At 42.6% G+C, this 15296-nt stretch overlaps 1 protein-coding gene across 3 annotated transcripts in view; it reads right to left on the bottom strand.

Moving 5' to 3' along the window:
* The window catches only part of PDZD7 (PDZ domain containing 7), a 769522-nt gene that overhangs the window by 634618 nt on the left and 119608 nt on the right, over nucleotides 1-15296 (bottom strand). For all 3 annotated transcript variants that reach the window (XM_069611658.1, XM_069611656.1, XM_069611657.1), the window contains one exon: nucleotides 11779-11952. In XM_069611658.1, the coding sequence (XP_069467759.1) occupies nucleotides 11779-11952 (174 nt within the window). The remainder of the gene's footprint in view (nucleotides 1-11778; nucleotides 11953-15296) is intronic.

Here is a 15296-nt window from a genome sequence, read left to right as displayed (position 1 = left end):
GTACTCTTGTTCAGAAGGGAATCGCCATAGCATTTCGGTGCTTAGCATTTCGGTGCTGGACTGCCCATGTGGGCGGGACAAAGACTGATATGCAAATGGATATTTCCCATCTGTGAAAGATACAGTGAGCAAAAAGCAGATGGCTGCAGACTCTCAAAGTGGTTAAAAACCATTGAACAGGTTATCATGCCGTGTTCTTTCGAGAGAGGGGCGCCTGCACCCTTTTTTTATTTTTGGAAGGAACTTGGTGTTGATCACCCTAAGTTACCTGGGGGCAACCAGACGTGGACTGCCTGCTCACTGTGCTCAGAGAGGCACAGCTCCACCTCACTGATGAGGCCCAACAAGGCTGTAACACGTGTATGGGGTTGCTGCTGGTACTCTTGTTCAGAAAGGAATTGCCATAGCATTTCGGTGCTGAACTGCCCATGTGGGTGAGATAAAGACTGATATGCAAATGGATATTTACCATCTGTGAAAGGTACAGTGAGCAAAAAGCAGATGGCTGTGAACTCTCAACGTAGTTAAAAACCACTGAAAAGTTTATCATGCCGTGTTCTTTCGAGAGAGGGGCGCCTGCTACCTTTTTTCTATAACCAAAGTACTTTGGCAACTGAGGTTACACTTGGCGTGTGCTTACAACACTTGGGCTTCAAAGGTTTCACCTTGCAATGATTACTATATGTGACATATGAGGATTTGCCTGGCATAAGACAAGATTACTCATGTCCCAATTCAGTAGCCACCTAGAATGTAAGAGTTAAGGAGAGTTTATGGTCTTACTTGTGAATGTCTATGGCAAACATTAAATGAGGAGTCTGGGGGGGTGTCCAATGAGTTGCACATTTTTACAGACATTACTATGATGAACCAGCAGGGATGCAAATACCTGAGGATGAGTGAGGAGGATGTCAATCTCAAATTATGACGGGTCTCAGTGGGGATGGCAGGGATCCAGATGAGGACAATGCATGGGGACACTCCCTCTGATATTGACAGACAGCGGAAAGCAAAGTAGTACGCAGGCTGGGAATATTGCTGAATGAGTTGGGGTTGTGTTGTCCTAATTTTCATACGAGTGCAAATGTACTAGAACATGAAATGTATGCAATGCAAAATATCTACAGCATAATAGACTATTATTTTGAAAGGGTGCTGGACTGGGGATTGATTGCTAATATAAGAGTAGATAGCCAGAAAGTGAACATATCCCCTTGGCATTGCATGTGAAGTGGCTGGTGTTGGGGCAGCTCTGATGAGGAGGCAGGCTCAAGTGAATCACAGCCAACTGTCCAATAATGGTACCACTGTAAAATTAGGAGTAATTAACCATGAACTCATGCATGCCAAGGCTCTCTCTGCTGCTCTGCAGGACACTTTTATCCAACAGACCCTCCACCACTAAGGTTTTTCTGTTTGAGGGATTGTGGTCAAATGCAGCAATAGCCTTCACAATGATAATGCAGTGCTACTGTCTAAGACATTGAGAGCACTTCAGAAATTAGTCTCGGCATATAGGAGCTACGTGGAAGCAAATATCCTAAAAGTTAACATGGACAAATCTCAAATAAAGACTATGGGGCAAAGAGTCTCCAAAAGAAAACCCTGTAAATGATGAAGGGGTTGCTCTTCGCCGATGATAGAATTACCTTATCTTTGTGTCAACTTTGCCAACATGTTATCATGGAGGCCTCATATTGATAAAACAGGTGGGACGAAAGTGGCAAAAAAATGTTAGCATTTAGACAGTTCTTTTTGCCCATGTCGCATTTCACTTCTATTAGAGATTTCATCTGCCCCCTGTGTTCCCCACGATTTTTGTATCTGGCAGTAATGTGTTTGCACTCTGGAAGGACTTTGTTAGAAAGCTTAAGCCTCATGGGTTTAGCCCACCATCCTCTGTTTTCCATATAATGACAATTTCTGATTTTTCGAGGCCAGTGTAATGTCTATTTGGAGGCTGAAAGGTGGGCAGCCTGAGCACCTGCCAGTGATCAGCCTGGGGTGTTGCCACCCTCATTAGATGTGTAGTGGGAGATCACTCCAGCTGTTCCTGAGGGCTCTTATGGCACAAGGGTCTACTTTTCTGATTGGAATTTTTCTGAACATTTGTTATTTTGTCATGGTGGCAGTGATTACACTTTCTTTACATAGAGGCTACAGGATTAGACATATTTCTACAAGTTTTCAAATCACCTTCAGTTAATGTGATTCTAAAAAGAATAATTTCAGCATGCAACCAACTAGTCAGGCTCGATTGTTACATACAGTGTGGGCTGGAATGCTCAAATAGCCTTTGATTTGCAATGCCGTACAGGTTATCATTAGGAGCTCTCTATGTGGTGGGAAAAGAGGGAGATGTAGCAAAAGACATTTGGATTTCTTTGTGCTCCTGGGATGAGACTGTACCAGGCCTGAGATAGCAGAGGTTACCTTCTGGGTGGTGAAAGTACCAGCCCTACAGATAAGGGGTGTATCAGCCAGGTTTACTCCCTAGAAATAGGCAAATACTCCCAAAAAATAAAAATAGTAAATATGCAAAAATAGGAAAAAGACACCTAGGACCTTGTGCTCCTGCTTTCACCCACACAGCTCCATGGATATGTTTGGACCAGTAGTGCACATAGTACCACTGGAAGAAACTGCTATTATTACTGCCTGATTGTAAGAAGTAAACCTGTATATTTTAATGGGTATGAATAACTAGGTGCAAAGGAATAATTATTACAAAAACATTTCCGTTTTCCAGGTAAGACCATTTTTACTCGCTTATAAAAAACTCCTATTGGGAATTGTACTCACATTTTTACACCCTAAAAATCATTCGACTCCCAACTTAAAAAAATAGGGAGTAAAATACTTCCACTTCAAAATCTTATCTGGAGAACTGGATAGTACCATCGGTAGTAAGGGATGAGGTTGGGCTCCCAATGTACAATGGGAACAACCTTTGAGCCTTATTGAAGGAAGTCCGGTGGACATAAAAGCAAGGGAAGGGCTAAACTCTGAACACCATGCATGCCCAGAGTTTGGAATATAAGTAGTTCTGTGTTTACTGACTCGCTGATAAGATTTTGAACATTAAATGCAAGGAAGCCACTGCCCATTCACTAGATTCATCGGTATGGTTGCCTTGTGGTTGCCAGAACATCCAAGGTTTTCCAGGGCTGGGAAGGACTATCTGCCTGTACAGTTCTGCTTAACCGAGGGTTGGCTACGGATGAATCCCCACATATACCTCACACTGTTGGACAACAGGACTGTCTACAAACTGAATGGTATTCTGTGGCAGCTTAGCTCCAGTTGAAGGGGTATCCAGGAACGGTCTACAGCCACTTAAAGTGGTGCAGATTAGTTGTGTACAATTGCAGAGCACTTCTGCCACTTAAAGCTTCCAGTGTCCCCCAAACATCAGAAGAGAACCATTGGCTGCCATTGCCTGAGTGCCTGGTCCAGTGAAGGAGAGCAGACTCTTGACAATGCTACAGCTTAGGGAGGATGTGAGCTTTTTCCTCATGGAAGAAAACACTGACAGAGAGTTCACTCAGGTATCTGTAGGGCGGCTTCACTTTGAGGAGCCCGGAGTGAAAACAGTCTTAGACTTGCCCTTCTGCTGAGATTTCTGCTTCATGCCAGGGACTGGTTTATTTATTTTATTTATTTATATATTTATAACGCGCCGGAGCTCGCGAGCATCAGGGCGCGACAAGTACACGAGAGGACAAGATCACAGGACAACATAGAAAGAAGAGAAAAGAAGTGACAGGGGACTCAAGGGAGTCTATGCTGAATATATAACAATTACCGAAAGAGTAATGTTTTCAGCTGCTTCCTAAATGGCAGGTACCTACTTTCACATCTAAGATTATCCGGCAGCTCGTTCCAGAGTGCTACAGCTTTGGTGGGGAAGGCTCTCCCGAGTCCATTAGCTTTGACTTTGGTGTGGCTGGCTTTGAGTAGCCCTTTTTTAGCAGATCTTAGACAGCGGCTTGGTTCGTACCAGCGAAATTCCTTCTCTAGGTATGTGGGGGCCGTGCCATAAAGACAGCGATGGACCAGTGTCAAGGATTTGAATTTAATGTGCTCCTCAATGGCGAGCCAGTGAAGGCCTATGCGTTCATGGGTAATATGCTCACGCTTGGACTTCCCGGTGATGGTTCTAACAGCATTGTTTTGGATTATTTGGCATTGCTTGATGCAAGAGTTACTTGAACCGAGCATTAGCGCATTCCCATAATCCAGTCGGGATAAAATCGTGGCTCTAGCAATCGTGGCGCAATTTGTGGCATTAAGATACGGCCTAATGCGGTGTAGGAGTCTCTGATAGTATAGACAGTTTTTTTTTAGAAAAGTAACCTGGGCATCTGCACCTAGTGAGGATTGCAGGTATATGCCAAGTGTTTTCACCTTACTAGAAACCGGGATATTGGAGTCCTTGATAGTAAATGATGAGTAGGCTGAGCCTAAATTGGAAAGGGCTTTTGGAGATCCGAATGTCATAAGTTCAGTTTTTGAACTATTCAGACACATCCAGTGGGCTTTCATCCAACTTTCTATAGTATTATAGATTGCTGAGTGTCTGTTGTTGTCTCTGGAGTGGTCACCGCTGAGTTCTATAATCAGTTGGGTGTCATCTGCGAAGTTGGTAAAGTAAATACCCAGCTGTGAGAGGAGGGCGCAAAGGCAGCGGATATAAAGATTGAATAAGAGAGGGGAGAAACTTGCACCTTGTGGGACACCACAATCCACTGGGTTCGTGCCAGAGGAATGTCCACCCCATGTGATTTTAGATTTTCTGTCCTTCAGAAAAGAGGATATCCAATTGATAGCTTCCTCAGCACAGTTACCTGCTTTTCCCAGGGCCTCACGGAGCTTCCCATGATCTAGTAGGTCGAAAGCTGCCGAAAGGTCCAATAGAACAAGCAGGCCGGCCTTGCCTCCATCCAGAATTTCTAGCATCTTGGATTGAAGGTCAAGTAATGCTGATTCCGTACTATGTGCACTTCTGAATCCTGATTGCTGGGGGTGTAACAGATCGTGCTTGTCCACATACTCTTGTAGTTGGTGGGTGGCCACTTTATCGAGAACTTTCAACAAAAAGTTGCAGTTCGTGATAGGGCGGAGATTGGCAGGATTTTGCTGGTCAAGGCCGGGTTTTTTAACCAATGGTGTGACTGTGACTGTTTTGAGACTAATGGGGACGGTCTGGTCTCTAAAAGACGAGTTTGTCATACGGCAAAGAAAGGGTGAAAAAACGTCTATATTATCTAGAATGAACTTGGGGGGCAGTATGTTTTCGGGGCATGAAGTGCAGTTCATGTTAGAGAGAGTCTCTGCCATGATTTCTGGTGTTATTGATGTGAATTTAAATTTGAGTACTTTTATCTCGGAGTCCGTATTGATGTGAGTCAATGGGGTGTCTGTGGTATTGCAGTTTAAGATAGTGTCTCTAGCTTTTGAGATTTTTTGGGAGAAAGCAGCTTGGACCTTTTCGCAGTCCAGCAAAGATGGCTGGAATGGGGGGGTAAGAGTGGGTGGCTTTTCGAAGGTTTTTAAGATTTGAAACAGCTTTCCCGTGGAGTTAGACGCACTTGAGATTTGCTCGTTATAGTAGTTTTTTTTTATTTCTTTAATTTTATTTCTGTACTGAGTGTCCGATTTCTTCCAAGTGTCTTTATTGAGTGCTGTAGGGTTCTTGAGCCACTGTCTTTCAAGTTTCCTTTTGATAGTCTTTAGGGTGCCTAGTTCCGTAGTGTACCAACTTTGATGGTTGAGATTGGGGCGCACTAGTTTGTTTTTCAGTGGGGCATTCTTGTCTAGAAGATCTTGAAAGTAGTTGTTATAGGTGGTGATGATAGTGTCACATTGGTCATTGTCTGTGGTGTTATCCATTATGAGTGCGATCCCCCTTGAAAGCATATCTGGCGTGATTTTCTTGAGGTTTCTGCTCTGGGTGGTTATGGGTAAATTGTTGGATTGGGTTTTTCTGGAAGGCAAGGATAGTGTGGCTTCGATTTTGTAATGATCGCTCCAGATACAGGGTTGTGTGTTAGTTACAGTAAGGTCTACGTTATTAGAAATAATCCAGTCAAGTTGGTTGTTGGTACCGATGGTGGGACCATTGTTGGCAATCGAATAGCTAATATTGGAAAGGTTTTTTTCTAGGCTGATAGCCTCTTTATCAGTAGGGTTTCCCCTCCATCTATTGAGGTCACCCAGGAGAAGAGTGCCTGTATTCTTTCCTTTAAGGTTGTTAAGAATATGGCAGAGATCATCGTTAAAATCAGATATGAGTGATGGAGGTCTATAAATTACAATGAAGTTGATGCAGTTGTTTTGAGAGGGGGTGAATTTGAGGTGGAGAACTTCGCACCCCGGACATTGAATGGGCGATGAAAAAAGATGTATGTCTTGTCTGACTATTATGGCGACTCCGCCTCCCTTTCCTTTTGTTCTATTTTCAAAATGAATTATGTAATTAGTAGGGACAGCTGTGCTAATGGTTGGACCGGTAGGTTCTTGTAGCCAGGTCTCGGTAAGGAAGAGGATATCTAAATTTTCTTCGAGGATGTAATCGTGAACATTTTGTGCATGTTTATTGAGGGACCTTGTGTTAAGTAGTGCTATTTTGAGGGCCTCTGGTTTAGGGGGAGTCTTAGGTTGTTCTGAAATTATAGTCCTACTACAACTTGGCAGTTGTGTAGTATCGGGGTGCGGCACATCCTTAGTGTTTATATAGTGCTTAACAAATTGTTCATTTTCTAAGCGCTTTGCGTCAGTAAGTAGGTGCAGGAGGTTAGAAAACCCCATAATTTACCTTGTTTGCTGGATGCGTAGGCAGGAAAAATGGGCAGAGTGTCAGGCCGATGGCCGTTGTCCGCCGTGGACCGGCGTAGACCGGCACCGTCTCAGAAGCGCCGGCGCTGAAGCGCCTGACGTTTCTTTTTCAGCAGCGCTAGTGCTGCTGGGACTTGTGGTTCAGGGTAATTTGCAGGTAAGTAAAGTGTAGATGCATCAATCAGGCACACAATCCAAACACTCCAAACAAATATGGGCGTTACTAAAGCGCTTTGTAGTAAAATGGTGCTGAGCTTGCTTTAATGCTCAGTTGCATGTATTTACTTCAATCCGTAATTAGCACGATGCACGTTGTTAAAACAAAATAGCCTAATCTAGGTACAATATGTTCCACACAGCAACCAACAAAGTTATCAAGTCACGTTTAAGAACAAATAGCACGGTTTCAAGATTTTAAGGCAGATAGAAATTTTGGTTTTCAAAAATGATCTGATGCCTTGTAGCGTTATCAAAGGCAACACATTCGGTTTTTCAGAATATTTCAGAATATTTCAAGAGTCTACCATGGAGAGCGTAGCCTGTGCTTCCAAGCCCTGGAATGGTTGGTTTTCCCCCCTGTTTTGATATTTGTGCATGATTAATATTACTACCCATAGGAACCCAGGTTAACTTTAACCACACTGGTTTTCTTTTTGTTAGTCCTATAATAAAATTGGATCTTTTTATAACTTGGTTTGGCGAGTAATAACTTGTAGTGTGTTTTCTTATTGAGCTTGTGAACTGGTTGCACCTCTCACATATTTTATGAGTATGTGTTGCCCTAGCTATGCTTTGCACGAGGAGCTGGGTTTATCATTCCTCACAGACAGGATACAGGTAATGTCTTTGTGATTATGTGTAAATCTTTGAAGAAATGACTACTTCCAAGTGACCTAGAGTTAGGCAAAGGACTTTGCTGAATGTGGGGAATGTATTGGTTTCCCTGGCTAATGTGCATCCAGAAGAAACTACCAAAACTGGGGTTGGAGCTTTGGTTCATTTATTCTTAAACAAGCCCAAAAGGAACATATATAGTGTTGAGGAATGAATGCATAGTTTGTGCAGCAGAACTGTGAGAATATTGAGAAACCCTGAGTCAGAGCCTATCCCCAGTTGCAAACTACCCAGGGAACCAAACTCTATCGAAAAACAGTATCTTACAGCCATTCTAGAACCCTACGGCTAAGGTTTCAGTTAATCTATCTGGCATTTGGATTAACCTTCCGTATGAAGAGAGGGAGTGCATTTACGATGGTTCCACAATGGAAACTCCTGCAAACTATAAAACAATCTATGCATTTTACCAATTCTGAAGGCGCTGGAATGCTGGCAATACATCCCAGCATTACTGCACCTTCCAGTTCCTGACAGATCAGTGTTAGTTTTGATGTACAATTGTGTTTGGTACAGCCTTAAAGCCGTCACAATAGGTATTGTTGCCAAAGGGATAGGCTTGGAAAATGATCCATTTGTAATATTCCGAGAATTATGCATTGGGTTATGACACTATTAGCTTTCATGAAACCTGCATTACGCTGACTGGGTGATAGTATTTTTAATGACATATTCTTTTAACTGCTGTTGTATGGAATTTAAGTATTTTTGTGTCACATAGGCCACTGCGTGTTGTGCTTTGCTATTACTTTTATTACTGTTTTTAAAACTTTAAAATAAGTTTGTCTTTGACTTTGAGTGAAGTACACTAGTGACAAGGTTACTGTCTTGAGCAGTGGGGGTGAGGGCGGAGGAGGTAGTGCCAGGCTAAGAGGATTTCATGGAACATGTTTTATTCATTTATTTAAAATTCTTCTATAGCACGAACTAAGCACTCATACATCGGAGTGCTTTACAGTTGCAAATATATAAACTGTATAAACATACATAAATACATAAATACATAAACATATTACAGATACACAAACTCTTTAGATAAAAACCTACAAAGTTTCATGAAGTTTCAGAGTAAAATTCACCAATAAAAATCCTTTAAAAACAGATTGCCAGAGACATGCTTTCAGATTTCTTCTGAACTTCAAGTAATCTGTGATCAAATGGAGATCCATAGACAATGCATTCCAAGCTGAAACTGCAGCTCCTGAGAAAGATCTTTCATAGAGGAAGCCGACTTAAATTTACAGATCTTTTATCTTGACACCAGATACGGGGAGAGGGCTTTTGCAGGTCTGTGGGTAAAGAGCTGATGTATTATTGAGGGCAGTAGATTTAGAATAACTTGCTTGCTTCTTTAGGAGCATCATTTAGGAGAAGGACATTGGGGCTTGTGATCCTTTCAAGCATTTTTCATAAGCCTCTCAGCTGCTTTGCAAGGAATTCTCTCTTTCTGTGCCTTGGTTTCTTGCAGCAGCCCACAAGGTTTGGACTTTCATCTGCACACTTCCAAATTGGACTTTTTATTGACTGGATTAGTTATATATCTGGGTATTTTTTTTTTGCCTGGGTTTGAAGAGCTAGGATAATGCTAGTTTGGATATTAGGGTAGAGTTTCTCAGAGTATGGCACGGCAGCAGCCATTTAAAAAATATTGACTGCAAGAGAATAATGTTTCCTTCCTCAGAGATCTAAAAGAAATGGGAGTGGTAAGAGTGGTGCTTTCCTGCCTGTCTGTTTGCATGTTGGTGATGGATTAAGGACATGATGGATGTTTCTGTACATGTCTGGGGTTGGAGAAGGTATACATGCCAATGGTAAAAAGCAAGACTAAGGTGTGACCTGTTCTAAGGCCCACCAGGGGTGCTAATCAGTTTTGTGAAGCATAGGTGGAAAATTCTTCAAGCCTGTAATTGAGGAAGCACGGCTAGGTGTAAGATTGAAAGGGAAGGCTGCGTAGTATCCTGTTTTCTTTAACTCTATCTTTGGGATGAAGGAGGAATTTGTGTAGTTTGAATAGAGCATTATCCCATGATCTCAAGATATGTATGTACAGCTTGTGATTTCTGCGGTGGATAGGCTTTCAGTATGAATTGCTGCAATATCGAACAGAGGTTCTATATTTTTGGATGAGTTTGAATCTTGTGGGAAGTAGATCATTGAAAGCAATAATTGGGTTTTCCGGGGGGGTTCTGCGAGGACCTGAATGTCAAAACCTTCATTGTCGAGTACGTCATGGATTTCTCGGTGTGTTTAACAGTTTGGAGGCAGTTGACTGGTCCTATTTTGTTGGATGAAAGGTTGCTGCATCTCATTTTCCCAGGTCTCGAACAGTTGGGCAAGCAATTGGGTTGGGTGAAGTAATGTTATTGAGCTTTTTAATGCTTGGTCACATCTTTAGGTTCCTTATAGATTTAGTTTTATTTCTGAAATTGACTAGGTCATTAATTGAATGTTTTCTTTTGTGTGATGTCATTAGGAAGACGGCTGTCAGCTGATCTTTTCAGTGTTCTTAAGGTGAATGCTGCAGGGAGAAACCACTATTTGTTTATCCCGGGTTGCATCAGGTTCTCCCAGGTGGCATTGGTGCAAATGGTGCAGGGTTCAAAATTCAGAGCAAATGGGAGCTATTTAGCTCCTGCTTTTAGCCTAGGAGAATCTGGTTAGCTTGAGAACAAGGATTACCAGGAGCTACTTTTGGCTCCCCAGTCCAATTGATTCCTAACAAGCATGCATACATGACATTCACTTTGAGTATTTGTAAAAGCTAATAAAAAAGCATTAGGACACACCTAGTACACATTTAAACATACTTAACCATATATAATCGTGTGCATCTCATGTGGAAGTTAGGTTTACGTTGCGCTGGGTCCCCAATGGTAGCTCCTACCTACTGGGTGATGCCCGACACCCAGGAGCTGGTTTTTGCTCCTGCTCATCGAACGCCAATTTCAAACCCTGCGGGGTCCCTGTCAGTCATCCCTCAATGTTTCACACCTATGAAATGTATATATACTTATTTTTCGAAAACACCTACGCTGACTTTCATGCAAAAAATCATGTTATGCCCTAGATATGTTCTAGAGGCGCATCTCTAGCATGTTCTCTCTTTTTACCTTAACTGATGCATTGGTATGTGATTTTCTATTTCAGGCTGCTATTTCAGTAATCTTTTTGATCTCAGTGGTTTTCCTAATTGCTAGATCATTGTTAACTATCTATGTCTCCCCATTTTGCAGCTCACCCAATAACTGCTTTGTTGTCCCACATCTTTTCTATACTGTTCTATTTCCTTACTGAAAAAATAATTATTCTTTCAGCTAATAAATACCTCGTCCGTCTTACTTTCACCCTTTGCTGTCTGATGCTGGACCATCTTTGATTTCTGCCAGGGCAATCTAGAGTAACAGACGAAGCTCCTGACTACACAAGGCAGTCCAGAGTGTGCATGCTAGTTCAAGAAAGAGACCCTGCGCAAGCGTATAATTAGCTGGTGCACTCAATGCATAGTTGTATTCAATTGGGCTAGAAATTACTCATCCAGCTTTAATGTGCATGAATAACCCATAGTAACCAAATTCAAAATCTTTAAGTAGGTAATCAGTATATTTTTATTAAGGGTGTCAAGTTTCCAATAACGCAATAGTTGGAAAGAACAATAGGCAACATGTGTTTGAGCTCTTCCTAGGGACTCAATGAAGGATGCTTCGATCAATATCTTACTATGCCAAATTGTAACCTGTTTCTCAAAGTGCTTTTGGAAGTCTTCATTGTCCAAATGAAAAATAAAGTGATTACATTTTGTTACTGCGCTTGATTTGTGCACACAAATTCTACACACGTGTACTTTCTACATGCCTTTTAAACAGTGAACTCTTCATTGGGCCATAGTTTAACTAGATCCTGTTTTTCAGAATGTGATTGAAGGATTACAGGATTTCAGGAAGAAATAAATGTCCTGCAGCGTTTGGCAAATTACATGGATCATTTTCAATGCCTAGAAAGTGTTAAACATCACTGCATTTAAATAAAGGCATATTAGATAGGACTTACTTAGAAACATAAATTCCAAGTCCAAATTCCTTCCCACCTCTGATGTTAAATCCCCAACAGTAGTCATCTGAGGTGGTGTAGAGATGAATAATTCTTATTCCATCCTCCGATCCTGAATCAGAAGGTGTCGACCCACTCTTCTCCACTATGAGTCTTTTATTTATTACATCAACCCTAGGAAAAAGAAAAGAATAGATTATATTATCAGAGATTTCCTGATGACAACTGCCATCAGCTGTTCAATGTTTGTACGCTTCGTAAATGGCAGAGCATGTGCACAAAAACACTGTTTTTTCGTAAAGAAGCATAGATATGAAGGCAACAGTGACTTTGGTATCGGATCATCGGGAGCACAGTTTGGCAAAGAGCTGCCACAAAATGTTCTTACTACAGATAAGGTATCGCTGGACTTTATTTCTCATTCCAAAGGCAACTTCCGCTTGAAGCAAAGACACACAGGACTTCGTAATGATGACACTCCTCGGGCAAACACTTGTCACAGGAACTGGAAGATACCATTCTACTGCAGCCAGATGAACTCTGTGGACAGGCAATATATTACACTCTGAAGAACTTTGAGAGCAGACAATGAACTAACCACTCTGCTCCTGCTCCCCTCCAACGTACGCGAGTAGTATACAAGCCCCACTAGCCAACAAACTACACATGAAACACACAAAACACACAACCAGCATAACAAACATCCACATACAACGAACAATCCAAGACACTGGGCATTACCCTTACGAATACAACAAGCCAGTGCATGCAATCACATACAACAAACAAGACACTGGGCCTTACCCTTACGGATACAACAAGCAAGTGCACCAATCAATACTGCCAAGCAGATTACACACTAAACACACAAACACACACCAACATAACAAACATTTGCATACAACAAACAATTCCAGGCACTGGGACTTACCCTATGGATACAATAAAACAGTGCATGTAATCAAACTCATTAAGCAAGACAACATGCACTGACTCCAGTTTCTCCTGGTTCTAGCCTATCCCTCTTCCCTCACTAACCTACCTGCCCTCTTCCTTACAGAGCCACGTGAGCACCTGGAGACCACACCACTGTCAACGGTGGGCAGTATAAGTTAACATAACATAACAAGGCTCCCTCAAAGAGATGTGGGATTTGAATCAACAAGAAAACATGACATGACAAAAATGAAGCACCCACTGGCATATATCGCCCAAAAGACATACAGTCTGATTTATTCTGTAGAGACGTAGAGGGACAGGCTATACAACTGTACTATCAGACAACCAAAATTGTATAGCTATGAACAACTACCAGTGAGGAATTATCAGGGGATGTTGTCTGAACTGAAAAAGAGACAAAGATATATTACACATTAACAGTGCATTTAACACCTATTCTTAAATCTCCTAAATGGGTAAACCGCCCTATCCACCTTCCTACCGCGTTGCCTTCCACTACCTATGTGGGACATTCCCTTACTATTCTCACTGTTGTGCATTTAATTTAGTCAAAACAATGTTGGTACATGGATTTGAACTATTAAACGTACAATGACATCTTTGTTCAGCCTAAGGGACCATGGTTCCTTTCAAATAACTCAAAATCTCTCTCTCTCTATATATATATATATGTTACACGGCCCGTGGTAGCGGACGGGTAGTTATGGTTAAGTTGCAAAACCCATAGGAAGACCACATTTTCGGCGGCTTATAACTTCACTCCCCCAGGAGGAATCGTCACCAAACTTTGCAAAAATAGTATATGTCCGGCTCTGAATTTTTTCTCTAAATTGGGCGAGGTTTCGGGCATAGTTATAGGGGGGGTCCCAATTTTTTTTTTCCATAGACTGAATGGTGAAAAACTTTGCGCACGGCTACAGGCCGAATGGCTGGATGGATTTGTACCAAATTTGCAGCAGGAGCCGGGGCTTGGGTCAGAAAGCGTGCTTTCGTGTGTTTGGTGGGAATCCGACCAGTAGTTTGTTGCAAAGGACTGAAATGAACGTCCCAAAAAATTAGTGATATCTTTCCCTGTTCGCTCCGCGGACCGAAGTGTCATTGGCCTGCGGTACGTCATGATGTCGGCGAACATTGAACGCGGACGGCTGTTGGCTGGAGGGAAGTGTGCTTTGCGTCAAAGTTTTTTGGGAACTGCCGCCATAGTGTATCGGAGGACAGTGTGGCACCGAAAGGGACTGGAAAATATAACCTACACCATGTGTTGGTGGTTAGAAGGGATGGAAAGGTGGGGGAGTGAGAAGTGGTTTATGTGATAAATGTGATGATGTGGAAGAAGACGGAGGTGTGCCTGCAGTATTCGTGCATATAGCGCCAATTGGCGGGTACCAAGTCAGGTGACTGCCGTGTGTGGTGAATGGAGGCAGCTGCCGCAAAGGGCCGATAGCTTGTGCGGTGACCTGTTTGCAGCGACCTCTTTCTGTGGTGAGTTGCCAAACCAACAGATTTAGGCAGTAGGCTACTGCTTTTTAAGCAGTGCTACTGCCTACAGATTTGGGTGACAGATAGTACTGCTTTGTATAGTGGCAGGTGATTTATGTGAATTTACAGCAGGTAGCAGGACAAAGCATTGAACACATTAAGTAGTTTGTCTGTACAGTGGCCTGGTAGGTGATTACATTGATTGGGCTCACACCAATCCACTGACCTGACAGCTACGTGACCACTTTAGGTCAACCACCAGTGAAGGCAAGTGGCAAAGCGTACCACCATCACACAGCATCTGTCTATCAGCCTGAGGGGGGTATCAGTCTCCATGTTATTCAGTGCTGACGTTGCACTGCAGCAATACATATGTATTGGCCAGGCTGCTGCTACAGAGCAGTGGCAAAGGTTGCCTACCAACTCTGTGTGATTACCTTCTGCAAAGGTAGGTAATTTAATTTGGTGTTAACCTATCATGCAGAAATGTACATGTGTAACATTTGACCATCATTTCATGTTGTGCTGTTTGATGGGTTGTACATTTAAGAATGCTTCAATGGTGCCAGCACTGTATGTTTTGTATTTTCCCATAATGTCATTGTTATGCAAATTTCGTTTTAAAACGTGAAAACTCCTACATCTTTTTGTTCACGGAATGTGGGTAAGTATGGCAGTGGTGGCAAGTGATTTTGTTAAGGGGAGTGAATTGCACATGACATAGGTTGGGAGGGCGTGTGGGTGTCACGAACCATTTCCTTGAACCCCCCGGGCAGGCCCATAGGCCAGGAGGGGTCTCGGTTCGGGCCCCCAACAAGTTTAGGCATCCTTGGCCAAAGCCCTCTTGGGGCAAGTCCTGGCGCCTTTGGCGCCAAGCTCTTACTTAATGAAACTTGTGCTTGGTGCTGGGGACTACTTTTTCAATGCCAGTCAACATGGAGGCATCCACATAGCTTGGCTCCTGGGAACCAAGCTATGCGGTATAGTGGTTTGGGCGTGGTACCCTAGGGACTACTTTTCCCGGACTGTTTTTCTTGAGGCTATTTAAACCACATCCGATTGGAAGAACACGCTTTGCG

Source organism: Ambystoma mexicanum, chromosome 8 (genome assembly GCF_040938575.1).
Source record: "Ambystoma mexicanum isolate Mex_15411 chromosome 8, UKY_AmexF1_1, whole genome shotgun sequence".
Lineage (NCBI taxonomy): Eukaryota > Metazoa > Chordata > Amphibia > Caudata > Ambystomatidae > Ambystoma > Ambystoma mexicanum.
The sequence above is the reverse complement of the archived record's forward strand: the minus strand, read 5'-3'. Positions and strand labels throughout refer to the sequence as shown.